At 54.6% G+C, this 26092-nt stretch overlaps 1 protein-coding gene across 2 annotated transcripts in view; it reads left to right on the top strand.

Annotated features, from left to right (window-relative positions):
• The window catches only part of HMCN2 (hemicentin 2), a 936787-nt gene that overhangs the window by 467542 nt on the left and 443153 nt on the right, over positions 1–26092 (top strand). For both annotated transcript variants that reach the window (XM_069609262.1, XM_069609261.1), the window contains 3 exons: positions 14092–14187; positions 19367–19543; positions 19627–19778. In XM_069609262.1, the coding sequence (XP_069465363.1) occupies positions 14092–14187; positions 19367–19543; positions 19627–19778 (425 nt within the window). The remainder of the gene's footprint in view (positions 1–14091; positions 14188–19366; positions 19544–19626; positions 19779–26092) is intronic.

Below are 26092 nucleotides of genomic sequence, written 5' to 3' on the forward strand. Positions count from 1 at the left end.
GACAGTCAGAGATGAGGGAAGGAGAGGGGGAGGCTGAGGGTAGTCTGAAAATGAGCTGGGTATCGTCCGCGTAGCACTGGAAATTAGGGCAGAGAGCGGCGATGCGGTGGGCAAGGAGTGCCAGATACTGGTTGAACAGCCAGGGAGAGAGATTAGATCCCAGGGGGACACCACAGGTGGAGAAAAAGATGTCGGAGAGGAAGGACCCCAGTTGGACCTGGGAGGGTCGATTTGAAAGGAAAGAGGTCAGCCACGCCAGAGCCTGACCAGTGATACCCAGGTTTTCACAGAGACGGTTGAGCAGGATGGCATGGTTGACAGTGTCAAAGGCAGAGGAGAGATCGAGCAGAATGAGAACACACGGAGTGTTGGAATCGAGGTTCAAGAGCAGGTCTTCACGGATGTTCAGGAGAGCAGTTTCCATGCTTCTGGCAGCTCTGAAACCAGATTGATGGTCATGAAGACTACCAACAGATTCAGCATGGAGGTTAAGCTGGGAGATGGCCAGCTTCTCCAGGAGCTTGCCCTGGAAGGGAGTGATGGAGATAGGGCGATAGTTAGCCGGGCAAGAGGGGTCGGAAGAGGGTTTCTTGAGAAGAGGGTGCACAAGGGAGTGCTTGAGGGGGGAAGGGAAGACTCCAGAGGCGAAGGAGTGGTTGCAAAAGTCAGCCAGGGCAGGAGCCAGGGAGTCGATGTGGTCCTTGATAGTTTTGGAGGAACAGGGGTGAACCTGTTTAGACGAGACTTTCATAGATCGGACTTGTCTGGAGACCTCGTCAGCAGAGAAAAGTGGAAAGGCAGAGAAAGAGGGAGGAGGGGTGACTGCAGAAGGGCCAGAGGAAGAGCCGGGAAGGGAGGGAGGGAGGTGAGAGGAGGAGAGCGAGGACAGGATGTCCTGAGTTTTAGAGATGAAGTGAGAGGCCAAAGCAGTGCAGAGGGCCTGGGAGGGGACAGGAGAGGTAGAGACTGCAACAGGGTTGGCCAGCTCCTTGCAGATTTTAAAGAGTTTGGCGGAGTTGTTAGATGCCGCAGAGATGCGGGCTTGGATAAGGGCTCTCTTCTTGGTGAGAACGGAGAGCCGATACTGCCTTTGGAGCAGGCGGCAGGCCAGTTTGTCAGAGGATGAACATGAAGCACGCCATTTCCTCTCTGCAACCCTGCACTTGCGTTTTAGGGTGGCGAGATCCGAGTCATACCAGGAGTTACATTTGGCTTTGGGCTTCAGGCGGATTCTCATGACGGGGGCAAGGATATCAAGAGTAACAGATATAGCAGAGTGGAGCATGGAGAGGGCTGTGTCAGATGACAGATGAGGCTTGGAAGGCTTTGTGTGCTGCCCACTCCCTGTCCATAGATACTGGTGTGAAGGCTGTGTGCGAGCTGCCCACTCCCTGTCCATAGATACTGGTGTGAAGGCTGTGTGTGAGCTGTTCACCCTCTGTCCATAGATGAGGCTGGGAAGGCTGTGTGGGCTGTTCCCTCCCTGTCAGTAGATATTGCTGTGAAGGCTGTGTGTGAGCTACTGTCTCCCTGTCCATAGATACTGCTGGGGAGCCTGTGTGAGCTGTTCACTCTTTGTCCATAGATAAGGCTTGGAAGGCTGTGGTGAGCTGCACACTCCCTGTCCATAGATACTGGTGTGAGGGCTGTGTGTGAGCTGCTCACTCTGAGTTCATTGATGAGGCTGGGAAGGCTGTGTGTGAGCTGCCCACTCCCTGTCCATAGATACTGGTGTGAAGGCTGTGTGGGAGCTGTTCACTCTCTGTCCATAGATGAGGCTGGGAAGGATGTGTGTGAGCTTCCTACTCCCTGTCCTTAGATACTGGTGTGAAGGCTGTGTATGAGCTGTTCACTCTCTGTCCATAGATGAGGCTGGTAAGGTGGTGCGTGCTGCTCACTCACTGTCCATAGATGAGGCTGTGAATTGGTGTGTGAGCTGTTCACTCTCTGTCCATAGATGAGGCTGTGAAGCGGTGTGTGAGCTGTTCACTCTCTGTCCATAGATGAGGCTGGGAAGGCGGTGTGCGCTGCTCACTCCCTGTCCATAGATGAGGCTGTGAAGCGGTGTGTGAGCTCTTCACTCTCGGTCCATAGAAGAGGCTGGGAAGGCGGTGTGTGAGCTGTTCACTCTCTGTCCATAGATGATGCTGGGAAGGCGGTGTGTGAGCTGCTTACAACCTGTCCATAGATGAGGCTGGAAAGGCGGTGTGTGAGCTGTTCACTCTCTGTCCATAGATGAGGCTGGGACGGCGGTGTGTGAGCTGCTTACACCCTGTCCATAGATGAGGCTGGGAAGGCTGTTTGTGAGCTGCTCACTCCCTGTCCATAGATACTGGTGTGAAGGCTGTGTGTGAGCTACACACGCCCTGTCCATAGATACTGGTGTGAAGGCTGTGTGTGAGTTGTTCACTCTCTGTCCATAGATGAGGCTGGGAAGGCTGTGTGTGAGCTGCTCACTCCCTGTCCATAGATACTGGTGTGAAGGCTGTGTGTGAGCTACACACTCCCTGTCCATAGATACTGGTGTGAAGGCTGTGTGTGAGCTGTTCACTCTCTGTCCATAGATGAGGCTGGGAAGGCTGTGTGTGAGCTACCCTCTCCCTGTCCATAGATACTGGTGTGAAGGCTGTCTGTGAGCTGCTCACTCCCTGTCCATAGATGAGCCTGGGAAGGCGGTGTGCACTGCTCACTCCCTGTCTATAGATGAGGCTGGGAAGCGGTGTGTGAGCTGCTCACTCTCTGTCCATAGATGAGGCTGGGAAGGCTTTGTGTGCTGCCACTCCCTGTCCATAGATACTGGTGTGAAGGCAGTGTGTGAGCTGCCCACTCCCTGTCCATAGATACCGGTGTGAAGGCAGTGTGTGCGCTGCTCACTCCCTGTCCATAGATGAGGCTGGGAAGCGGTCTGTGAGCTGTTCACTCTCTGTCCAGAGATGAGGCTGGGAAGGTGGTGTGTGAGCTACTTACACCCTGTCCATAGATGAGGCTGGGAAGGTGGTGTGTGAGCTGTTCACTCTCTGTCCATAAATGAGGCTGGGAAGGCGGTGTGTGAGCTGTTCACTCTCTGTCCATAAATGAGGCTGGGAAGGCGGTGTGTGAGCTACTTACACCCTGTCCATAGATGAGGCTGGGAAGGTGGTGTGTGAGCTGTTCACTCTCTGTCCATAAGTGAGGCTGGGAAGGCGGTGTGTGAGCTACTTACACCCTGTCCATAGATGAGGCTGGGAAGGTGGTGTGTGAGCTGTTCACTCTCTGTCCATAAATGAGGCTGGGAAGGCGGTGTGTGAGCTGCTTACAACCTGTCCATAGATGAGGCTGGGAAGGCGGTGTGTGAGCTGTTCACTCTCTGTCCATAGATAAGGCTGGGAAGGCGGTGTGTGAGCTGCTCCTCCCAGTCCATAGATGAGGCTGGGAAGGTGGTGTGAGCTGCTTACACCCTGTCCTTAGTTGAGGCTGGGAAGGCGGTGTGTGGGCTGTTCACTCTCTGTCCATAGATGAGGCTGGGAAGGCGGTGTGTGAGCTGCTCCTCCCAGTCCATAGATGAGGCTGGGAAGGTGGTGTGAGCTGCTTACACCCTGTCCTTAGTTGAGGCTGGGAAGGCGGTGTGTGGGCTGCTTACACCCTGTCCATAGATGAGGCTGGGAAGGCGGTGTGTGTTGCCCACTCCCTGTCCATAGATACTGGTGAGAAGGCTGTGTGTGAGCTGCTCCCTCCCTGTCCGTAGATGAGGCTGGGAAGGCGGTGTGCACTGCTCACTCCCTGTCCATAGATATGATATGATATGATATGATATGACATTTGTAACGCGCCTATACACAGGTGTTTCAAGGCGCGACGAGGCAGGGAGGGGAGGAAACAAGGGGAGACAGACAACAATCCTACTAGGCCAGGTGTCATTCAGATCGCGCAAGTGCAGGGGTGGGGGAGGGGGAAAAGTGCAAGGGGAAGGGGAGGGGGGGAAGTGTAGTACAAGGTAAGTGGCGTAAAGTAATAAATAAATAGGGCCAGCTGGTGGCAAGTGCAAGGTAAGTGCAGAACAAGTGCTGGAAAAGGGGGGGGGCTGTAGGGATACAGAGACAGTCCCACAATGCAGAGGGGTTCCAGGGCATCAGTGCAAGTGGAGAGTGGCTGGGCCCAGGACCGAGGCCGTTAAGAGTGGTCCAGTTGCAGAATCAGTGCAGTTTCAGTGAAGAATATTAGCTGTTCAGCAGGGGAGAGGGAGAGAGAAAGCAGAGGCAAAGAGGAAGGTTTTGAGGTGCTTCCGGAACCGGAGATGGTTCTCCTCAAGTTTCAGGGAGGCAGGAAGGCTGTTCCAGAGGGAGGCCCCTGCCGCGGAGAGAGATCTACCCCCAACTCGTTGCTTCGAGAAGCGGCTGACCCTGAGGGAGATGGAGGCGGATGAGCGAAGGGCTCGGGAAGGAAGATATTTGGGAAGAGAGAGTTGAAGGTATTTAGGACCAACGCCCCAGAAGGCCTTGTGGACAATGCAGAGGGTTTTGAACTTTATCCTCGCAGCCACTGGGAGCCAGTGTAGAGATTTCAGTCCTGGAGAGATACGGTCCCTGGGCTTGAGGCCAAGGACAAGTCTCGCAGTTCTGTTCTGTATGAGTTGCAGAGGGCGGAGAGTGGAGGCAGGCAGATTAAGGTAGAGGCTGTTACAGTAATCCAGCTTCGAGAGAACCAGGGCTCGGGAGGCAGTGAGCTTCTGGGGGAAAGAGAGGAAGGAAAGAATACCTCTGAGGAGGTGCAGCTGGTAGTGTGACTTCTTAGCGACGTCAGAAATATGAGGAGAGAAGGAGAGTGTGGAGTCGAAGATGACCCCAAGGTTTTTTGCATTGCAGGTAGGAGCAGGGAGGGGGCCAAGGGAGGCAGGCCAGAGAGCTGCAGGGAAGGAGGGAGTGGGTGTACCGATGAGTAGAATCTCAGTCTTACTGGCATTAAGGCAGAGGTCTTTGGCGGCACACCATTCCTGGATAGCAGACAGACAGTCAGAGATGAGGGAAGGAGAGGGGGAGGCTGAGGGTAGTCTGAAAATGAGCTGGGTATCGTCCGCGTAGCACTGGAAATTAGGGCAGAGAGCGGCGATGCGGTGGGCAAGGAGTGCCAGATACTGGTTGAACAGCCAGGGAGAGAGATTAGATCCCAGGGGGACACCACAGGTGGAGAAAAAGATGTCGGAGAGGAAGGACCCCAGTTGGACCTGGGAGGGTCGATTTGAAAGGAAAGAGGTCAGCCACGCCAGAGCCTGACCAGTGATACCCAGGTTTTCACAGAGACGGTTGAGCAGGATGGCATGGTTGACAGTGTCAAAGGCAGAGGAGAGATCGAGCAGAATGAGAACACACGGAGTGTTGGAATCGAGGTTCAAGAGCAGGTCTTCACGGATGTTCAGGAGAGCAGTTTCCATGCTTCTGGCAGCTCTGAAACCAGATTGATGGTCATGAAGACTACCAACAGATTCAGCATGGAGGTTAAGCTGGGAGATGGCCAGCTTCTCCAGGATCTTGCCCTGGAAGGGAGTGATGGAGATAGGGCGATAGTTAGCCGGGCAAGAGGGGTCGGAAGAGGGTTTCTTGAGAAGAGGGTGCACAAGGGAGTGCTTGAGGGGGGAAGGGAAGACTCCAGAGGCGAAGGAGTGGTTGCAAAAGTCAGCCAGGGCAGGAGCCAGGGAGTCGATGTGGTCCTTGATAGTTTTGGAGGAACAGGGGTGAACCTGTTTAGACGAGACTTTCATAGATCGGACTTGTCTGGAGACATCGTCAGCAGAGAAAAGTGGAAAGGCAGAGAAAGAGGGAGGAGGGGTGACTGCAGAAGGGCCAGAGGAAGAGCCGGGAAGGGAGGGAGGGAGGTGAGAGGAGGAGAGCGAGGACAGGATGTCCTGAGTTTTAGAGATGAAGTGAGAGGCCAAAGCAGTGCAGAGGGCCTGGGAGGGGACAGGAGAGGTAGAGACTGCAACAGGGTTGGCCAGCTCCTTGCAGATTTTAAAGAGTTTGGCGGAGTTGTTAGATGCCGCAGAGATGCGGGCTTGGATAAGGGCTCTCTTCTTGGTGAGAACGGAGAGCCGATACTGCCTTTGGAGCAGGCGGCAGGCCAGTTTGTCAGAGGATGAACATGAAGCACGCCATTTCCTCTCTGCAACCCTGCACTTGCGTTTTAGGGTGGCGAGATCCGAGTCATACCAGGAGTTACATTTGGCTTTGGGCTTCAGGCGGATTCTCATGGCGGGGGCAAGGATATCAAGAGTAACAGATATAGCAGAGTGGAGCATGGAGAGGGCTGTGTCAGATGACAGATGAGGCTTGGAAGGCTTTGTGTGCTGCCCACTCCCTGTCCATAGATACTGGTGTGAAGGCTGTGTGTGAGCTGTTCACCCTCTGTCCATAGATGAGGCTGGGAAGGCTGTGTGGGCTGTTCCCTCCCTGTCAGTAGATATTGCTGTGAAGGCTGTGTGTGAGCTACTGTCTCCCTGTCCATAGATACTGCTGGGGAGCCTGTGTGAGCTGTTCACTCTTTGTCCATAGATAAGGCTTGGAAGGCTGTGGTGAGCTGCACACTCCCTGTCCATAGATACTGGTGTGAGGGCTGTGTGTGAGCTGCTCACTCTGAGTTCATTGATGAGGCTGGGAAGGCTGTGTGTGAGCTGCCCACTCCCTGTCCATAGATACTGGTGTGAAGGCTGTGTGGGAGCTGTTCACTCTCTGTCCATAGATGAGGCTGGGAAGGATGTGTGTGAGCTTCCTACTCCCTGTCCTTAGATACTGGTGTGAAGGCTGTGTATGAGCTGTTCACTCTCTGTCCATAGATGAGGCTGGTAAGGTGGTGCGTGCTGCTCACTCCCTGTCCATAGATGAGGCTGTGAATTGGTGTGTGAGCTGTTCACTCTCTGTCCATAGATGAGGCTGTGAAGCGGTGTGTGAGCTGTTCACTCTCTGTCCATAGATGAGGCTGGGAAGGCGGTGTGCGCTGCTCACTCCCTGTCCATAGATGAGGCTGTGAAGCGGTGTGTGAGCTCTTCACTCTCGGTCCATAGAAGAGGCTGGGAAGGCGGTGTGTGAGCTGTTCACTCTCTGTCCATAGATGATGCTGGGAAGGACGGTGTGTGAGCTGCTTACAACCTGTCCATAGATGAGGCTGGAAAGGCGGTGTGTGAGCTGTTCACTCTCTGTCCATAGATGAGGCTGGGACGGCGGTGTGTGAGCTGCTTACACCCTGTCCATAGATGAGGCTGGGAAGGCTGTTTGTGAGCTGCTCACTCCCTGTCCATAGATACTGGTGTGAAGGCTGTGTGTGAGCTACACACGCCCTGTCCATAGATACTGGTGTGAAGGCTGTGTGTGAGTTGTTCACTCTCTGTCCATAGATGAGGCTGGGAAGGCTGTGTGTGAGCTGCTCACTCCCTGTCCATAGATACTGGTGTGAAGGCTGTGTGTGAGCTACACACTCCCTGTCCATAGATACTGGTGTGAAGGCTGTGTGTGAGCTGTTCACTCTCTGTCCATAGATGAGGCTGGGAAGGCTGTGTGTGAGCTACCCTCTCCCTGTCCATAGATACTGGTGTGAAGGCTGTCTGTGAGCTGCTCACTCCCTGTCCATAGATGAGCCTGGGAAGGCGGTGTGCACTGCTCACTCCCTGTCTATAGATGAGGCTGGGAAGCGGTGTGTGAGCTGCTCACTCTCTGTCCATAGATGAGGCTGGGAAGGCTTTGTGTGCTGCCACTCCCTGTCCATAGATACTGGTGTGAAGGCAGTGTGTGAGCTGCCCACTACTTGTCCATAGATACTGGTGTGAAGGCTGTGTGAGCTGCTTACACCCTGTCCATAGATACTGGTGTGAAGGCTGTGTGTGAGCTGTTCACCCTTTGTCCATAGATGAGGCTAGGAAGGCTGTGTGGGCTGTTCCCTCCCTGTCAGTCGATATTGCTGTGAAGGCTGTGTGTGAGCTACTCTCTCCGTGCCCATAGATACTGCTGGGGAGCCTGTGTGAGCTGTTCAGTCTCTGTCCATAGATCAGGCTGGGAAGGCTGTGGTGAGCTGCCCACTCCCTGTCCATAGATACTGGTGTGAAGGCTGTGTGTGAGCTGCTCACTCTCTGTCCATAGATGATGCTTGGAAGGCTGTGGTGAGCTGCACACTCCCTGTCCATAGATGAGGCTGGGAAGGATGTGTGTGAGCTGCCCACTCCCTGTCCATAGCTACTGGTGTGAAGGCTGTGTGTGAGCTGTTCACATTCTGTCCATAGATGAGGCTGGGAAGGATGTGTATGAGCGTCCCACTCCCTGTCCTTAGATACTGGTGTGAAGGATGTGTGTGTGCTGCCCACTCCTTGTCCATAGATACTGATGTGAAGGCTGTGTGTGAGCTGTTCACACTCTGTCCATAGATGAGGCTGGGATGGCTGTGTGTGAGCTGTTCACTCTCTGTTCATAGATACTGGTGTGAAGGCTCTCTGTGAGCTGCCCACTCCCTGTCCACTCTCTGTCCATAGCTACTGGTGTGAAGGCTGTATGTGAGCTGTTCACTCTCTGTCCATAGATGAGGCTGGGAAGGCTGTGTGTGCTGCCCACTCCCTGTCCATAGATATAGATTCTGGTGTGAAGGCTGTGTGTGACCTGTTCACTCTCTGTCCATAGATACTGGTGTGAAGACTGTGTGTGAGCTTCTCACTCCCGGTCCATAGATGATGCTGGGAAGGCGGTGTGTGAGCTGCTCACTCCCGGTCCATAGATGATGCTGGGAAGGCGGTGTGTGAGCTGCCCACTCCCTGTCCATAGATACTGGTGTGAAGGCTGTGTCTGAGCTGTTCACTCTCTGTTCATAGATCAGGCTGCGAAGGCGGTGTGTGCTGCTCACTCCCTGTCCATAGATACTGGTGTGAAGGCTGTGTGTGAGCTGTTCACTCTCGGTCCATAGATGAGGCTGGGAAGGCTGTGTCTGAGCTGTTTACTCCCTGCCCATTGATACTGGTGTGAAGGCTGTGTGTGAGCTGCCCACTCCCTGTCCATAGCTACTAGTGTGAAGGCTGTATGTGAGCTGTTCACTCTCTGTCCATAGATACTGATGTGAAGGTTGTGTGTGAGCTGTTCACTCTCTGTCCATAGATGAGGCGGGGAAGGCTTTGTGTGCTGCCCACTCCCTGTCCGTAGATATAGATTCTGGTGTGAAGGTTGTGTGTGAGCTGTTCACTCTCTGTCCATAGATACTGGTGTGAAGGCTGTGAGTGAGCTGTTTACTCTCTGTCCATATATGAGGCTGGGAAGGCTGTGTGTGAGCTGCCCACTCCCTGTCCATAGCTACTGGTGTGAAGGCTGTGTGTGAGCTGCACACTCCCTGTCCATAGCTACTGCTGGGGAGGCTGTGGAAGCTGCTTACACCCTGTCCGTAGATGATGCTGGGAAGGCTGTGTGTGAGCTGCCCACTCCCTGTCCATAGATGAGGCTGGGAAGGCGGTGTGTGAGCTGTTCACTCTCTGTCCATAGATGAGACTGGAAAGGCTGTGTGAGCAGTTCCCTCCCTGTCCATAGATACTGCTGTGAAGGCTGTTTGTGAGCTACTTTCTCCCTGTCCATAAATACTGCTGGGGAGCCTGTGTGAGCTGTTCACTCTCTGTCCATAGATACTGGTGTGAAGGCTGTGTGCGAGCTGCCCACTCCCTGTCCATAGATACTGGTGTGAAGGCTGTGTGTGAGCTGTTCACCCTCTGTCCATAGATGAGGCTGGGAAGGCTGTGTGGGCTGTTCCCTCCCTGTCAGTAGATATTGCTGTGAAGGCTGTGTGTGAGCTACTGTCTCCCTGTCCATAGATACTGCTGGGGAGCCTGTGTGAGCTGTTCACTCTTTGTCCATAGATAAGGCTTGGAAGGCTGTGGTGAGCTGCACACTCCCTGTCCATAGATACTGGTGTGAGGGCTGTGTGTGAGCTGCTCACTCTGAGTTCATTGATGAGGCTGGGAAGGCTGTGTGTGAGCTGCCCACTCCCTGTCCATAGATACTGGTGTGAAGGCTGTGTGGGAGCTGTTCACTCTCTGTCCATAGATGAGGCTGGGAAGGATGTGTGTGAGCTTCCTACTCCCTGTCCTTAGATACTGGTGTGAAGGCTGTGTATGAGCTGTTCACTCTCTGTCCATAGATGAGGCTGGTAAGGTGGTGCGTGCTGCTCACTCCCTGTCCATAGATGAGGCTGTGAATTGGTGTGTGAGCTGTTCACTCTCTGTCCATAGATGAGGCTGTGAAGCGGTGTGTGAGCTGTTCACTCTCTGTCCATAGATGAGGCTGGGAAGGCGGTGTGCGCTGCTCACTCCCTGTCCATAGATGAGGCTGTGAAGCGGTGTGTGAGCTCTTCACTCTCGGTCCATAGAAGAGGCTGGGAAGGCGGTGTGTGAGCTGTTCACTCTCTGTCCATAGATGATGCTGGGAAGGCGGTGTGTGAGCTGCTTACAACCTGTCCATAGATGAGGCTAGAAAGGCGGTGTGTGAGCTGTTCACTCTCTGTCCATAGATGAGGCTGGGACGGCGGTGTGTGAGCTGCTTACACCCTGTCCATAGATGAGGCTGGGAAGGCTGTTTGTGAGCTGCTCACTCCCTGTCCATAGATACTGGTGTGAAGGCTGTGTGTGAGCTACACACGCCCTGTCCATAGATACTGGTGTGAAGGCTGTGTGTGAGTTGTTCACTCTCTGTCCATAGATGAGGCTGGGAAGGCTGTGTGTGAGCTGCTCACTCCCTGTCCATAGATACTGGTGTGAAGGCTGTGTGTGAGCTACACACTCCCTGTCCATAGATACTGGTGTGAAGGCTGTGTGTGAGCTGTTCACTCTCTGTCCATAGATGAGGCTGGGAAGGCTGTGTGTGAGCTACCCTCTCCCTGTCCATAGATACTGGTGTGAAGGCTGTCTGTGAGCTGCTCACTCCCTGTCCATAGATGAGCCTGGGAAGGCGGTGTGCACTGCTCACTCCCTGTCTATAGATGAGGCTGGGAAGCGGTGTGTGAGCTGCTCACTCTCTGTCCATAGATGAGGCTGGGAAGGCTTTGTGTGCTGCCACTCCCTGTCCATAGATACTGGTGTGAAGGCAGTGTGTGAGCTGCCCACTACTTGTCCATAGATACTGGTGTGAAGGCTGTGTGAGCTGCTTACACCCTGTCCATAGATACTGGTGTGAAGGCTGTGTGTGAGCTGTTCACCCTCTGTCCATAGATGAGGCTAGGAAGGCTGTGTGGGCTGTTCCCTCCCTGTCAGTCGATATTGCTGTGAAGGCTGTGTGTGAGCTACTCTCTCCGTGCCCATAGATACTGCTGGGGAGCCTGTGTGAGCTGTTCAGTCTCTGTCCATAGATCAGGCTGGGAAGGCTGTGGTGAGCTGCCCACTCCCTGTCCATAGATACTGGTGTGAAGGCTGTGTGTGAGCTGCTCACTCTCTGTCCATAGATGATGCTTGGAAGGCTGTGGTGAGCTGCACACTCCCTGTCCATAGATGAGGCTGGGAAGGATGTGTGTGAGCTGCCAACTCCCTGTCCATAGCTACTGGTGTGAAGGCTGTGTGTGAGCTGTTCACATTCTGTCCATAGATGATGCCGGGAAGGCTGTGTGTGAGCTGCCCACTCCCTGTCCATAGCTACTGGTGTGAAGGCTGTGTGTGAGCTGTTCACATTCTGTCCATAGATGAGGCTGGGAAGGATGTGTATGAGCGTCCCACTCCCTGTCCTTAGATACTGGTGTGAAGGATGTGTGTGTGCTGCCCACTCCTTGTCCATAGATACTGATGTGAAGGCTGTGTGTGAGCTGTTCACACTCTGTCCATAGATGAGGCTGGGATGGCTGTGTGTGAGCTGTTCACTCTCTGTTCATAGATACTGGTGTGAAGGCTCTCTGTGAGCTGCCCACTCCCTGTCCACTCTCTGTCCATAGCTACTGGTGTGAAGGCTGTATGTGAGCTGTTCACTCTCTGTCCATAGATGAGGCTGGGAAGGCTGTGTGTGCTGCCCACTCCCTGTCCATAGATATAGATTCTGGTGTGAAGGCTGTGTGTGACCTGTTCACTCTCTGTCCATAGATACTGGTGTGAAGACTGTGTGTGAGCTTCTCACTCCCGGTCCATAGATGATGCTGGGAAGGCGGTGTGTGAGCTGCTCACTCCCGGTCCATAGATGATGCTGGGAAGGCGGTGTGTGAGCTGCCCACTCCCTGTCCATAGATACTGGTGTGAAGGCTGTGTCTGAGCTGTTCACTCTCTGTTCATAGATCAGGCTGCGAAGGCGGTGTGTGCTGCTCACTCCCTGTCCATAGATACTGGTGTGAAGGCTGTGTGTGAGCTGTTCACTCTCGGTCCATAGATGAGGCTGGGAAGGCTGTGTCTGAGCTGTTTACTCCCTGCCCATTGATACTGGTGTGAAGGCTGTGTGTGAGCTGCCCACTCCCTGTCCATAGCTACTAGTGTGAAGGCTGTATGTGAGCTGTTCACTCTCTGTCCATAGATACTGATGTGAAGGTTGTGTGTGAGCTGTTCACTCTCTGTCCATAGATGAGGCGGGGAAGGCTTTGTGTGCTGCCCACTCCCTGTCCGTAGATATAGATTCTGGTGTGAAGGTTGTGTGTGAGCTGTTCACTCTCTGTCCATAGATACTGGTGTGAAGGCTGTGAGTGAGCTGTTTACTCTCTGTCCATATATGAGGCTGGGAAGGCTGTGTGTGAGCTGCCCACTCCCTGTCCATAGCTACTGGTGTGAAGGCTGTGTGTGAGCTGCACACTCCCTGTCCATAGCTACTGCTGGGGAGGCTGTGGAAGCTGCTTACACCCTGTCCGTAGATGATGCTGGGAAGGCTGTGTGTGAGCTGCCCACTCCCTGTCCATAGATGAGGCTGGGAAGGCGGTGTGTGAGCTGTTCACTCTCTGTCCATAGATGAGACTGGAAAGGCTGTGTGAGCAGTTCCCTCCCTGTCCATAGATACTGCTGTGAAGGCTGTTTGTGAGCTACTTTCTCCCTGTCCATAAATACTGCTGGGGAGCCTGTGTGAGCTGTTCACTCTCTGTCCATAGATACTGGTGCGAAGGCTGTGTGTGTGCTGCCCGTTCCCTGTCCATAGATACTGGTGTGAAGGCTGTGTGTGAGCTGTTCACACTCTGTCCAGAGATGAGGCTGGGATGGCTGTGTGTGAGCTGTTTACTCCCTGCCCATAGATACCGCTGTGAAGGCTGTATGTGAGCTGTTCACTCTCTGTCCATAGATACTGGTGTGAAGGCTCTCTGTGAGCTGCCCACTCCCTGTCCACTCTCCGTCCATAGCTACTGGTGTGAAGGCTGTATGTGAGCTGTTTACTCCCTGCCCATTGATACTGGTTGGAAGGCTGTGTGTGAGCTGCCCACTCCCTGTCCATAGCTACTGGTGTGAAGGCTGTGTGTGAGCTGCCCACTCCCTGTCCATAGCTACTGGTGTGAAGGCTGAGTGTGAGCTGTTCACTCTCTGTCCATAGATGAGGCGGGGAAGGCTTTGTGTGCTGCCCACTCCCTGTCCATAGATATAGATTCTGGTGTGAAGGCTGTGTGTGAGCTGTTCACTCTCTGTCCATACATGAGGCTGGGAAGGCAGTGTGTGAGCTGCTCACTCCCTGTCCATAGATGAGGGTAGGAAGGCTGTGTGTGAGCTGCTCACTCCCTGTCCATAGATGATGCTGGGAAGGCTGGGTGTGCGCTGCTCACTCCCTGTCCATAGATTAGGCTGGGAAGGCTTTGTGTGAGCTGCCCACTCCCTGTCCATAGATACTGGTGTGAAGGCACTGTGAGGCCTTCATGGAGCGGACAACTCTAGTGACCACGTCCGGGGTGATAGGAGAGAAGGAGACGAGGGGCTGGAGCTCTGTTCACAGAGGTGAGGCTCTGTGGATTCTTGGGCTGTGCAGGTATGAGAAGTTCTCAATGGGACTGAAGTGGCTTACATGCAGAGCTGCTGTGTGGGGTGCAGGAGTCTGAATGGGAAGTGATCTGTGATGTGTACACCAGTCGGATTTGTAACCACAATATGTGCACTGTGCATCATGCTGTAAAACCGTGCACTGTGACTTCCTCCTAGACCTCACTGACTTACACCCCTTTCTTTTGCAGTGCCCGCAAACATTGAATCCACAGAGGTGAACCAGACGGTGCTGGAGAACCACCCAGTGTCTTTCCAGTGCCTAGCCTCAGGCAGCCCAGACCCAGGTAAGTCCTGCGATGCAGCCGCATCCGCTCCTTTCTCCACTGGCCTCATCCCTTCCAACGAACAGAGTATCCACAACATTCCTGACACTGCAGTGCCATCACTTGGCATCACAGTGGCTCTGCAGTGCCATCACTTGGTACCACAGTGACTTTGCAGTGCCATCACTTGGCACCACAGTGGCTCTGCAGTGCCATCACTTGGCATCCCGGTGGCTCTGCTGTGCCATCACTTGGTACCATGGTGGCTCTGCAGGGCCATCACTTGGCATCCCGGTGGCTTTGCAGCGCCATAACTTGGCACCATGATGGCTGTGAAGTGCCATCACGTGCATCCCTGGTGGCTTTGCAGTGCTTTCACTTGGCACCACAGTGGCTCTGCAGTGCCATCACTTAGCATCCTCAGTAGCTCTACATCGCCATCACTTGGCACCACAGTCGCTCTACATTGCCATCACTTGGCAGCACAGTGGCTCTGCAGCACCATCACTTGGCAGCATGGTGGCTCTGCAGCGCCAACACTTGGCACCACGGTGGCTCTGCAGTGCCATCACTTGATACCACGGTGGCTCTGCAGTGCCATCACTTGGCACCACGGTGGCTCTGCAGTGGCTCTGCCGTGCCATCACTTGGTACCACTGGTGGCTCTGCAGCACCATCACTTGGCACCACGGTGGTTCTGCAGTGCCATCACTTGGCACCACGGTGGCTCTGCAGTGCCATCACCTGGTACCACACTGGCTCTGCATGCCATCACTTGGCACCACGGTGGCTCTGCAGTGCCATCACTTGGCACCACAGTGGCCCTGCAGTGCCATCACTTGGTACCCCGGTGGCTTTGCAGTGCCATCACTTGGCACCACAGTGGCTCTGCAGTGCCATCACTGGCATCCCAGTGGCTCTGCAGTGCCATCACTTGGTACCACAGTGGCTCTGCAGTGTCATCACTTGGCATCCCGGTGGCTTTGCAGCGCCATCACTTGGCACCATGGTGGCTCTGAAGTGCCATCACTTGGCATCCCTGGTGGCTTTGCAGTGCTTTCACTTGGCACCACAGTGGCTCTGCATGCCATCACTTGGCACCACAGTGGCTCTGCAGTGCCATCACTTGGCACCACAGTGGCTCTGCAGTGCCATCACTTGGCACCACGGTGGCTCTGCAGTGCCATCACCTGGTACCACAGTGGCTCTGCATGCCATGACTTGGTACCACGGTGGCTCTGCAGTGCCATCACTTGGCATCCCGGTGGCTTTGCAGCGCCATCACTTGGCACCATGGTGGCTCTGAAGTGCCATCACTTGGCATCCCTGGTGGCTTTGCAGTGCTTTCACTTGGCACCACAGTGGCTCTGCAGTGCCTTCACTTAGCATCCTCGGTGGCTCTGCAGCACCATCACTTGGCACCACGGTGGCTCTGCAGTGCCATCACTTGGCACCACAGCGGCTCTGCAGTGCCATCACTTGGCACCACAGTGGCTCTGCAGTGCCATCACTTGGTATCACAGTGGCTCTGCATGCCATCACTTGGCACCAGGGTGGCTCTGCAGTGCCATCACTTGGCACCATGTTGGCTCTGCAGCGCCATCACTTGGCACCACGGTGGCTCTGCAGCGCCATCACTTGCCACCACGGTGGCTCTGCAGTGCCATCACTTAGCATCCTCTGTGGCTGTACAGCGCCATCACTTGGCACCACAGTGGCTCTGCTGGCCATCACTTGGTACCACAGTGGCTCTGCAGTGCCATCACTTTGCACCATGGTGGCTCTGAAGTGCCATCACTTGGCATCCCTGGTGGCTCTGCAGCACCATCACTTGGCACCACTGTGGTTCTGCAGTGCCATCACTTAGCATCCTCTGTGGCTCTACAGCGCCATCACTTGGCACCACAGTGGCTCTGCAGTGCCATCACTTGGTATCACAGTGGCTCTGCATGCCATCACTTGGCACCACGGTGGCTCTGCAGTGCCATCACTTGGCACCACAGTGGCCCTGCAGTGCCATCACTTGGTATCCCGGTGGCTTTGCAGTGCCATCACTTGGCACCACAGTGGCTCTGCAGTGCCATCATTTGGCATCCCGGTGGCTCTGCAGTGCCATCACTTGGTACCACAGTGGCTCTGCAGTGCCATCACTTGGCATCCCGGTGGCTTTGCAGCGCCATCACTTGGCACCATGGTGGCTCTGAAGTGCCATCACTTGGCACCACAGTGGCTCTGCAGTGCCATCACTTGCTACCACAGTGGCTCTGCATGCCATCACTTGGCACCACGGTGGCTCTGCAGTGCCATCGCTTGGCACCACAGTGGCTCTGCAGTGCCATCACTTGGTACCCCGGTGGCTCTGCAGTGCCATCACTTGGCACCACAGTGGCTCTGCAGTGCCATCACTTGGCATCCCGGTGGCTCTGCAGTGCCATCACTTGGTACCACGGTGGCTCTGCAGTGCCATCACTTGGCATCCCGGTGGCTTTGCAGAGCCATCACTTGGCACCATGGTGGCTCTGAAGTGCCATCACTTAGCATCCTCTGTGGCTCTACAGCGCCATCACTTGACACCACACTGGCTCTGCAGTGCCATCACTTGGTACCACAGTGGCTCTGCATGCCATCACTTGGCACCACGGTGGTTCTGCAGTGCCATCACTTGGCACCACAGTGGCTCTGCAGTGCCATCACTTGGCACCACGGTGGCTCTGCAGTGCCATCACTTGGTACCACAGTGACTTTGCAGTGCCATCACTTGGCACCACAGTGGCTCTGCAGTGCCATCACTTTGGCTCCCGGTGGCTCTGCATTGCCATCACTTGGTATCATGGTGGCTCTGCATTGCCATCACTTGGTACCACGGTCGCTCTACAGTGCCATCACTTGGCAGCACAGTGGCTCTGCAGCACCGTCATTTGGCATCCCCGGTGGCTCTGCAGCGCCATCACTTGGCACCACAGCGGCTTTGCAGTGCCATCACTTGGCATCCCCGGTGGCTCTGCAGCGCCATCACTTGGCAGCACGGTGGCTCTGCAGTGCCATCACTTGGCACCACATTGGCTCTGCAGTGCCATCACTTAGCATCCTCGGTGGCTCTACAGCGCCATCACTTGGCAGCACGGTGGCTCTGCAGTGCCATCACTTGGCATCCCCTGTGGTTCTGCAGTGCCATCATTTGGCACCACAGTGGCTCTGCAGTGCCATCACTTGGCACCACTGTGGCTCTGCAGTGCCATCACTGGGCATCCCCGGTGGCTCTGCAGTGCCATCATTTGGCATCCCGGTGGCTCTGCAGTGCCATCACTTGGTACCACAGTGGCTCTGCAGTGCCATCACTTGGCATCCCGGTGGCTTTGCAGCGCCATCACTTGGCACCATGGTGGCTCTGAAGTGCCATCACTTGGCACCACAGTGGCTCTGCAGTGCCATCACTTGCTACCACAGTGGCTCTGCATGCCATCACTTGGCACCACGGTGGCTCTGCAGTGCCATCACTTGGCACCACAGTGGCTCTGCAGTGCCATCACTTGGTACCCCGGTGGCTCTGCAGTGCCATCACTTGGCACCACAGTGGCTCTGCAGTGCCATCACTTGGCATCCCGGTGGCTCTGCAGTGCCATCACTTGGTACCACGGTGGCTCTGCAGTGCCATCACTTGGCATCCCGGTGGCTTTGCAGAGCCATCACTTGGCACCATGGTGGCTCTGAAGTGCCATCACTTAGCATCCTCTGTGGCTCTACAGCGCCATCACTTGACACCACACTGGCTCTGCAGTGCCATCACTTGGTACCACAGTGGCTCTGCATGCCATCACTTGGCACCACGGTGGTTCTGCAGTGCCATCACTTGGCACCACAGTGGCTCTGCAGTGCCATCACTTGGCACCACGGTGGCTCTGCAGTGCCATCACTTGGTACCACAGTGACTTTGCAGTGCCATCACTTGGCACCACAGTGGCTCTGCAGTGCCATCACTTGGGCTCCCGGTGGCTCTGCATTGCCATCACTTGGTATCATGGTGGCTCTGCATTGCCATCACTTGGTACCACGGTCGCTCTACAGTGCCATCACTTGGCAGCACAGTGGCTCTGCAGCACCGTCATTTGGCATCCCCGGTGGCTCTGCAGCGCCATCACTTGGCACCACAGCGGCTTTGCAGTGCCATCACTTGGCATCCCCGGTGGCTCTGCAGCGCCATCACTTGGCAGCACGGTGGCTCTGCAGTGCCATCACTTGGCACCACATTGGCTCTGCAGTGCCATCACTTAGCATCCTCGGTGGCTCTACAGCGCCATCACTTGGCAGCACGGTGGCTCTGCAGTGCCATCACTTGGCATCCCCTGTGGTTCTGCAGTGCCATCATTTGGCACCACAGTGGCTCTGCAGTGCCATCACTTGGCACCACTGTGGCTCTGCAGTGCCATCACTGGGCATCCCCGGTGGCTCTGCAGTGCCATCACTTGGGACTGTGTGCTTTGTATTTTCCTCTGTTGTTCCCTGTGAATGAGAGGCAGATTTTAGGCCTCCTCTGTTTCCCCAGCCAGCACCATACTGTGAATGGCCACAATGTGTCACTGCTACACCAATGTCTGTGTGCTACTCCTAGGGCCCAGGCCAATGCCAATACTATTGCAGGCCTCTAGGTGTCACCACAGACTAGGACCAGCTCCCATCACATTTACCAAAGGGGAAAAACTTAAATATTTCACAAAAGACAAAAAATGAAATTAGCAGATTTTTAAAAGAAGACATATGAAGAAAAAGAAATGACAGGAACACTGTAACATTGAGAGCTCTGCCAGTGTTCAGGAATGCAGCGTGCGGTGTGTGTGCTGAGTGTGGCGGCCGCAGCAGACCTGTCCAGTGGTACACTGTGAGGTAACTGTTGTGTCTCAGAAGTAAAGGCCTCAACATTCGATGGATGCTTCCTTCTTTATTTAGCTTCTGCGGTAATCCCTATCATACATGCAGATGCGGGACTAGTTATCTTCACTCTCCATGTTCTTCCTCATATGCTTGGTCCTAGACACCGTGCATCAGCGTGTGCTGCGTCCAAGGCCTGCTGGGATTCTTGGCAGGAGGAGCGGGGCCGCTCTCGCGAGACGCGTTTCCTGAGTAACGCAAGGAAGAGCCACCACATTGAGGTGCTGCCACTGTCTCACAGGCCACACTCTCTTTTTTCTCCTGCCCTCTGCAGATGTGTCCTGGTACAGGGGCGACCAGCTGCTCTCTGCCATGCCAGGCATCACCCTGCTGGACCACGGGAGACTTCTGCAGCTCGATGACACCCAAGTCTCGGATGCCGGGGTCTATCGCTGCCTGGCGACCAATGTGGCAGGCAGTGCTGAGCTGTTGTATAGTCTCCAGGTGCATGGTGAGTGATGGGCTGTGTGTGTGGGGGGGGGAGGGGGAGTCAGGTTGCATTGTGACTCTCACCTTGTCTCTTTCGTTCTGCAGTGGCCCCAAGCATCATGTCCGTCACAGACCCAGCTGTTGTCTTGGCCACCAAGCCTGTGTCTTTGGAATGCAATGCCACAGGTATCCCTGAACCGATGATCGTGTGGATGAAAGACGAGTCTCCTGTGTCCACGTTGAATGGCGGCCCACAGGTCAGTAGGGGGAGGGGTCATTTCTACTACTATCTCTGGGCACACTGACTGAGACCTTTGTACACCTGGAGGCCATTTTCGGAAATACGTCACTAGAGATTGGACAGTGTAACGTGTAAGCCTTTACTGTGCGATACATCCCCTTTGACACTTTGACTCCTCCAGTCCGTCACTTCTCCTGTCATTTTCTTGGTCATTACAGGGAGAGATAGATCCCTATAACCCCATCTTTTCTACCCACTATTCTTCCCCCATGCAACAACTTGACCCCATCCCTAACCTTAAGCTTACCATAACCACATCCAGTGCCTCCTTCACAATGTGAAGATGCAGACCAAGTAAAGGCATGAAGAAGTAAAGGCATGAAGAAGCAAGTGTATGACAAAGGCGAGATAAGTGCGGACAAAGAGTTCTGGGTGATGTGAAGGGGGTGCCCATTGCAACAGCACCCTCTGTTATGCCTACAGAGACTGGCACTCAATTATGCAGAAGAATGAGTGTGAGTTAATTTGAGAAATGTGCACTGACACAAGCCAGCGGGTAAACAGCCTCGGAGGGCTAGGGCTGGTGGCGTTCCTGATAACACATATGCCCCTTTCCCCTTTGCCATAAGTCCTTTATTCCTTGCAGAAACCCTGTGCACGACTTCTATGAATACGGCCTTGCTGTTCGACTCATCTCGTGTACACAACACTTCCTGCTCCTTAGAGCACGCACTTCCTTGGTCAGAGTTTATGGCCCACCCCATCATTATGCTCCCTTTACCTCCCGGATCATTCTTATGCCCTGCCTCCGTTTATACTCCGCTTTGGCCCCTTGCCGTCCTCAGACCTACAACCTTGCTTTGCATGTTAGATGATTGCCCCCCGCCCCTTGGGGTCTCCCCCTCAATGTCTCCTTCCCTTCCACTGCCCATGGTGTGCCCTGTCGTAGCTGCCTCCATGCACGCTCTCTGGGACCCAGGCTGAGGGTCCTGCGTGCTCCTGTGCCACCCTTCCCTTGTGCCTGCGTGGAGCAACTGTTCCAAGTGTTGTTTTCCCTCTAGATGACCTTATGCATCATGTCTTTGCTTCCTTGTGCACTATGACACATTGCCACCGCCACTTGGTCCGGCTCAGGCTTTATAAACCCCCCAGAAGTAAATACTTTGTCTGGCAAGCTCACCTCTCCCGCCGCAGCTTCTAGGACCTTAACTCCTTCCCGCCATCAAAAGGGGGGCTATTGTGGGAACTTTGCACCTGTGCAAGTGGAAGGAGCTCCGGGGAAAATATTGCAAAAAACACCTTCTTCCATTGCCTTTTTGCAGCTGAGGAAAAAGCCTAGGACAAGGCGAGCGTTGACATGCTGCAACAATGCATTGAAAGAATGAATATCGTCTGCATTCGGGCAATGTTTGCCCCGGTGCTAGTTGCAGCCATGCACGCTTTCTGCCAGGCCACCCCCCGGTCCCCTTCCCCAGGCCTCCGCCTCTCTCACATCCATTCCTGCTACCTAAAGTGCTCTTTCCCTTATTCCAAAACAAGCAAAATAGCAGCCTGTTGCCATTTAAAGGGATGGGGAGGTGACAGTCACTCCCACTTCATGGCAACATCTGCAAGCCCACCTTAACACATCACGTGGGAAAGGCAAACTAAACAAGCTCCCTTTGGATTTTAGTTAGCAACACAAACTGTAAGCTTTTGACTGTGAACTTTTCTCCTAGATCCTAGGCACGGTGGTATAGGGAGGACTGGGATCCCAAGACATCCCCAAGCAACCCTTGCCTCACTTGTTGGTAGCGGTGGATGAGCAATCAAGGCCAAGCTCCCAGGAGGAGAGTGAAGCTTAAGGGACTATAGGACAACACGTTACTAACTTGAATTTGACACAGAGGTATTCCCCTTCATTACAAGTTCGGCGGTGCGGTATATGTCTGGCAGTAATTATGGTAAGATGTACTACCAGTGTTAACGCGCCACTGGATTCCGACTTTGGTGGTGAAGTGTAGGATTTCCCATCAGGATATAGCTGGCAGCAAATCCCCCACTTTCCCAGAATTACCGCTCACGGTCAATGTGTTAAAGTCTCAAAAATGGAGATTAAAATTGCTTTAGCACCGCTCATGATCCTCTAGTAAGTCTGCGGGACCGAGCGGTCGGAATGGACAACACATTTGGCAATGATTCCATTAGAATTACAGTCAAATTCATAACAATGCGTCTCATCTCTTTTGAATGAGGGTCTGGCTGCATTTAAGATCAGGATTGGTAATAGAAAGTCCACGGTTTTAGGATGGAAGTCTTCATGTCTTCCTAAATGTTGGGGGCCACGGTCTGTATAGTCGGTGTTCGATTGATGGGTGCCCTGCTCAAGTAGGGGTACAGACGGATTTCTAGCTGTTCGAGTGTGGGGTGGTCTTGCTGTTGCCCAGTTATCACTGGGGGTGTAGAACCTCTGAGGCAGAACCATCTTGTTCCAGCGGGGTGTGCGGTTTAGAGAGACCAACCTCTCTGGTTGCACCTGCTGAGGTTCACAAAGGTTACATCCAAATGGCTCCAGGTGAAGGCTTACATATCACTGGTAGACATGCATGAGCAGGGATGGCTCCAGGTGAGGGCTTCGTGGCAGACATGCATGAACACGGGTGGCTCCAGGTGAGGGCTTTGTGGTAGACATGCATGAGCAGGCATGGCTCCAGGTGAGGGCTTACATATCACTGGTAGACATGCATGAGCAGGGATGGCTCCAGGTGAGGGTTTTGTGGTAGACATGCATGAGCAGGGATGGCTCCAGGTGAAGGCTTCGTGGTAGACATGCATGAGCAGGGATGGCTCCAGGTGAAGGCTTTGTGGTAGACATGCATGAGCAATGGCGGCTCCAGGTGAGGGCTTCGTGGTAGACATGTATGAGCAGGGATGGCTCCAGGTGAGGGCTTCGTGGTAGACATGCATGAGCAGGGATGGTACCAGGTGAGGGCTTCGTGGTAGACATGCATGAGCAGGGATGGCTCCAGGTGAGGGCTTCATGCTAGACATGCATGAGCAGGGATGGCACAAGGTGAGGGCTTCGTGGTAGACATGCATGAGCAGGGATGCTCCAGGTGAGGGCTTTGTGGTAGGCATGCATGAGCAGGGGTGGATCCAGGTGAGGGCTTCGTGGTAGACATGCATGAGCAGGGATGGCTCCAGGTGAGGGCCTACATATCACTGGTAGACATGCATGAGCAGGGGTGGATCCAGGTGAGGGCTTCGTGGTAGACATGCATGAGCAGGGATGGCTCCAGGTGAGGGCTTCGTGGTAGACATGCATGAGCAGGGATGCTCCAGGTTAGGGCTTCGTGGTAGACATGCATGAGCAGGGATGGCTCCAGGTGAGGGTTTCGTGGTAGACATGCATGAGCAGGGATGGCTCCATGTGAGGGCTTCATGGTAGACATGCATGAGCAGGGGTGGAACCAGGTGAGGGCTTCGTGGTAGACATGCATGAGCAGGGATGGCTCAAGGTGAGGGCTTTGTTGTAGACATGCGTGAGCAGGGGTGGCAGGGCTTCGTGGTAGACATGCATGAGCAGGGATGGCTCAAGGTGAGGGCTTCGTGGTAGACATGCATGAGCAGGGATGGCCCAAGGTGAGGGCTTCGTGGTAGACATGCATGAGCAGGGATGGCTCAAGGTGAGGGCTTCGTGGTAGACATGCATGAGCAGGCATGGCTGCATGTGATGGCTTCGTGGTAGACATGCATGAGCAGGGGTAGCTCAAGGTGAGGGCTTTGTGGTAGACATGCGTGAGCAGGGATGGCTCAAGGTGAGGGCTTAATGGTAGACATGCATGAGCATGGATGGCTCCAGATGAGGGCTTAAATATCACTGATAGACATGCATGAGCAGGGGTGGATCCAGGTGAGGGCTTCGTGGTAGACATGCATGAGCAGCGATGGCTCCAGGTGAGGGCTTTGTGGTAGACATGCATGAGCTGGGATGGCTCCAGGTGAGGGCTTCGTGGTAGACATGCATGAGCAGGGGTGGAGCCAGGGGTGAGGGGTTCGTGGTAGACATGCATGAGCAGGGATGGCTCCAGGTGAGGGCTTTGTGGTAGACATGCATGAGCAGGGATGGCTCCAGGTGAGGGCTTCGTGGTGGACATGCATGAGCAGGGATGGCTCCATGTGAGGGCTTCATGCTAGACATGCATGAGCAGGGATGGATCCAGGAGAGGGCTTTGTGGTAGACATGCATTAGCAGGGATGGTAGACAACAGGTGAGGGTTTCGTGGTAGACATGCATGAGCAGGGGTGGATCCAGGTGAGGGCTTCGTGGTAGACATGCATGAGCAGGCATGGCTCCAGGTGAGGGCTTAAATATCACTGGTAGACATGCATGAGCAGGGATGGCTCCAGGTGAGGGCCTACATATCACTGCTAGACATGCATGAGCAGGGGTGGGTCCAGGTGAGGGCTTCTTGGTAGACATGCATGAGCAGCGATGGCTCCAGGTGAGGTCTTCGTGGTAGACATGCATGAGCAGGGATGGCTCCAGGTGAGGGCTTCGTGGTAGACATGCATGAGCAGGGGTGGCTCTAGGTGAGGGCTTGGTGGTAGACATGCATGAGTAGGGATCTCTCCAGGTGAGGGCTTCGTGGTAGACATGCATGAGCAGGGATGGCTCCAGGTGAGGGCTTCGTGGTAGACATGAATGAGCAGGGATGCTCCAGGTTAGGGCTTCGTGATAGACATGCATGAGCAGGGATGGCTCCAGGTGAGGACTTCGTGGTAGACATGCATGAGCAGAGATGCTCCAGGTTAGGGCTGCGTGATAGACATGCATGAGCAGGGATGGCTCCAGGTGAGGGCTTCGTGGTAGACATGCATGAGTAGGGATGGCTCCATGTGAGGGCTTCATGGTAGACATGCATGAGCAGGGGTGGAGCCAGGTGAGGGCTTCGTGATAGACATGCATGAGCAGGAATGGCTCAATTTGAGGGCTTTGTGGTAGACATGCGTGGGCAGGGGTGGCAGGGCATGAATAGGGGTGGATCCAGGTGAGGGCTTTGTGGTAGACATGCATGAGCAGGGATGGCTCCAGGTGAGGGCTTTGTGGTAGACATGCTTGAGCAGGGATGGCACCAGGTGAGGGCTTCGTGGTAGACATGCATGAGCAGGGATGGCGCCAGGTGAGGGCTTTGTGGTAGACATGCATGAGCAGCGATGCTCCAGGTTAGGCCTTCGTGGTAGACATGCATGAGCAGGGATGGCTCCAGGTGAGGGCTTCGTGGTAGACGTGCATGAGCAGGGGTGGAGCCAGGTGAGGGCTTTGTGGTAGACATGCATGAGCAGAGATGGCTCAAGGTGAGGGCTTCATGGTAGACATGCATGAGCAGGGATGGCTCAAGGTGAGGGCTTCGTGGTAGACATGCATGAGCAGGAATGGCTCAAGGTGAGGGCTTTGTGGTAGACATGCGTGGGCAGGGGTGGCAGGGCATGAATAGGGGTGGATCCAGGTGAGGGCTTTGTGGTAGACATGCATGAGCAGGGATTTCTCCAGGTGAGGGCTTTGTGGTAGACATGCATGAGCAGGGGCAGAGCCAGGTGAGGGCTTCGTGGTAGACATGCATGAGCAGGGATGGCTCAAGGTGAGGGCTTTGTGGTAGACATGCATGAGCAGGGATGGCTCCAGGTGAGGGCTTTGTGGTAGACATGCATGAGCAGGGGTGGCTCCAGGTGAGGGCTTCGTGGTAGACATGCATGAGCAGGAATGGCTCAAGGTGAGGGCTTTGTGGTAGACATGCGTGGGCAGGGGTGGCAGGGCATGAATAGGGGTGGATCCAGGTGAGGGCTTCGTGGTAGACATGCATGAGCAGGGATGCTCCAGGTTAGGGCTTCGTGGTAGACATGCATGAGCAGGGATGGCTCCATGTGATGGCTTCGTGGTAGACATGCATGAGCAGGGGCAGAGCCAGGTGAGGGCTTCGTGGTAGACATGCATGAGCAGGGATGGCTCAAGGTGAGGGTTTCGTGTTAGACATGCATGAGCAGGGATTGCTCCAGGTGAGGGCTTTGTGGTAGACATGCATGAGCAGGGGTGGCTCCAGGTGACGGCTTCGTGGTAGACATGCATGAGCAGGGGTGGCTCCAGGTGAGGGCTTAAATATCACTGATAGACATGCATGAGCAGACATGACTACAGGTGCGGGCGTAAATATTACTAGTAGACATGCATGAGCAGTGCTTCGTGGTAGACATGGCTCCAGGTAAGGGCTTCGTGGTAGACATGCATGAGCAGGGGTGGCTCCAGGTGAGGGCTTCATGCTAGACATCCATGAGCAGGGATGGCTCCAGGTG

Source organism: Ambystoma mexicanum, chromosome 8 (genome assembly GCF_040938575.1).
Source record: "Ambystoma mexicanum isolate Mex_15411 chromosome 8, UKY_AmexF1_1, whole genome shotgun sequence".
In the NCBI taxonomy this organism is placed as follows: Eukaryota; Metazoa; Chordata; class Amphibia; order Caudata; family Ambystomatidae; genus Ambystoma; species Ambystoma mexicanum.